Genomic DNA, 2,063 nt, shown 5'->3' with positions numbered 1-2,063 from the left:
TCTAACCATTAGGCCACTATGCTTTATTATGATTTTTATAATGCGGTTCATGAATTCTCGTCAGTGGAATGCGCCACTTATATATAATGGAGTAAGTTACGAGGAATCGTAACAGCCCTGTAGTTATGATTCTCGTTGTTGATTTTCAGTGACTCCAGTCATTTGATTCAGACCAAAAAAAGGATTTTCAGATTCTGATTCCTTCATTGATGTTACATTTACGCCAGTAGGTGGCAGCAAATGAGCGAGCCATCAAAACAAGCATTATTATCTTTTGTTAAAATTTTCTTAACAAATGACAACAAAATAGATCTATTTTTCCTTGTTCCTTTATTCATGAACACAATAAACACAGACTAGTTCTGCATAATTCTAGGTGGCAGATAAGTATTTTCTTAGGGTGGCAGCTGCCAACGAATGCCACACCATTTTCCACAAGTTGGTGATTCTTTAGGGCCTTCATGAAGTGTCTGTAACATGTGGCTCGGAGGTGGTCTTATTCAAATAGCTACATAGAAACTGGCTGCAAATTGAAATTTCTCACTGGATGACACAGTTTCAGACTCAACAAACTGGCTGCTTGTTTTCTTTTTAGCTTTTCCGAGCTGGCAGACACACCAGAAACCTAACTAAATGCAAAAAAAAAAAAACACCCAAAAAGTGAAAATTTTATTAAATTTCCCCTTTAAATGTAAATCTCTGTGTTTGTGTGTGTGCTGTTGAATATGGATATTGAGTATGGAGGAGTAGTGATCACATTGTGGCTGTGGGCTTGTTAGGGTAAGGCCCCATCCACTTCTCCCCTGGAACACAAAAGAAAGACAGTGACTGGACAATGAACAGTACATCACCAAAGATTTTATGACTTAAACATGCACAACAAATCATCAAGAAAATTGTATGGTAAATATAAAAATATAATTAAAAAAACTTTTAATAAACAGAACAGCTATTTACTCCCATTCACCCGTGCTTTTCAGTTGTCCATGATTTCTGTTCTTAAATCTGTAGTCAGTTTTTCCAACATCCATGTAATTATATAGCTAAATATAAACTATGACTGGAAAATGTAGACACAAATTAGCACAGAAGATTAAATAACAAAGCATTAATAACATACCATACCTTGCTTATCTTGCGAGAGATAAATGCTTTTTAAATAATTGTATTGTTTATTATTTTTTATCATGACAGTAATTGGAATAGCCTTTCTAAAAATAAAAGGAAAGTGTGTAAATAAAATGTGTAAATTAGATCATGTAACGCCCCTGTGGACTGTTTATTGTGGTTTCTTCCCCTTTTGTTGGTTTAGCCCATACTATCATTAGTTAATTACCCTCATTGTGCTCACCTGTCTGCCACTAATTATCCACCCTATATCAGTTCCTGTCCATTGTGTTCCAGTTGGTCGGTTATTGTGAATGTTACCCCGAGTGTGTGTGTCTCATCTTCCTGGATCTGCCTTGTTGTGTCTACATTAAATATCTTTATTGGAATCCTTGTAGTCCTCGTCATCCTGCCTGCCTCCACACACCGTGACAGATCAATTGTTGGTTAATTGGTTAATTGTGAACATTCCTTGTTTATAATTACCAATGAAATAAGCCATGAGCTCAAATTTGTCAGAACCAAAGAAGACCTCAGCCTTCCCATTCACATGACACACGATGAATGGAAGACCAAAGCACTGCAAAAATGGGGAAAAACCATGTAAGGAAGTTTTATATTTTAACCACAAAGGAAGAGGGTGCAGGGACACAAGTAAAATTCACACACTTTATACTCCAGTGCTTCCCGTGTGACACTCTTCAGCCTGTCTTTGATTGGCTGAGATTTGGAGAGAGTCAGAAATTCCTCCAACTCATTGGCTGAGAGACCTGCTTTTAATCCTGCCTGAGCAGAAAGACACTGGAGATTAGATTTAATTATAGCTAAATAGTTTTATTGTCTCAGTTTAGCATAGATAAACAGGCCTGTCTCCATTTTGGTGCTAAAATAAATAATAACATTTAGTTTTTATTCATCTCAGTTGTAGGATACCTCAGTGAGCGAGGAAGGCTGGG

General features: G+C 36.8%; 1 protein-coding gene across 1 annotated transcript; it reads right to left on the bottom strand.

Moving 5' to 3' along the window:
• Positions 1–315: 315 nt before the first annotated feature.
• Positions 316–2,058, bottom strand: LOC107580021 (glutathione S-transferase kappa 1-like; the record flags this gene model as incomplete). Its single annotated transcript, XM_016265779.1, has 4 exons — positions 316–803; positions 1,594–1,687; positions 1,777–1,893; positions 2,041–2,058. Coding segments are annotated over 4 exons (279 nt in total), but the record flags the coding sequence as incomplete, so codon positions are not given.
• Between the last annotated feature and the right edge of the window lie 5 nt (positions 2,059–2,063).

This window comes from Sinocyclocheilus grahami, unplaced genomic scaffold, assembly GCF_001515645.1.
Source record: "Sinocyclocheilus grahami isolate Dianchi unplaced genomic scaffold, SAMN03320097.WGS_v1.1 scaffold23252.1, whole genome shotgun sequence".
Lineage (NCBI taxonomy): Eukaryota > Metazoa > Chordata > Actinopteri > Cypriniformes > Cyprinidae > Sinocyclocheilus > Sinocyclocheilus grahami.
The sequence above is the reverse complement of the archived record's forward strand: the minus strand, read 5'-3'. Positions and strand labels throughout refer to the sequence as shown.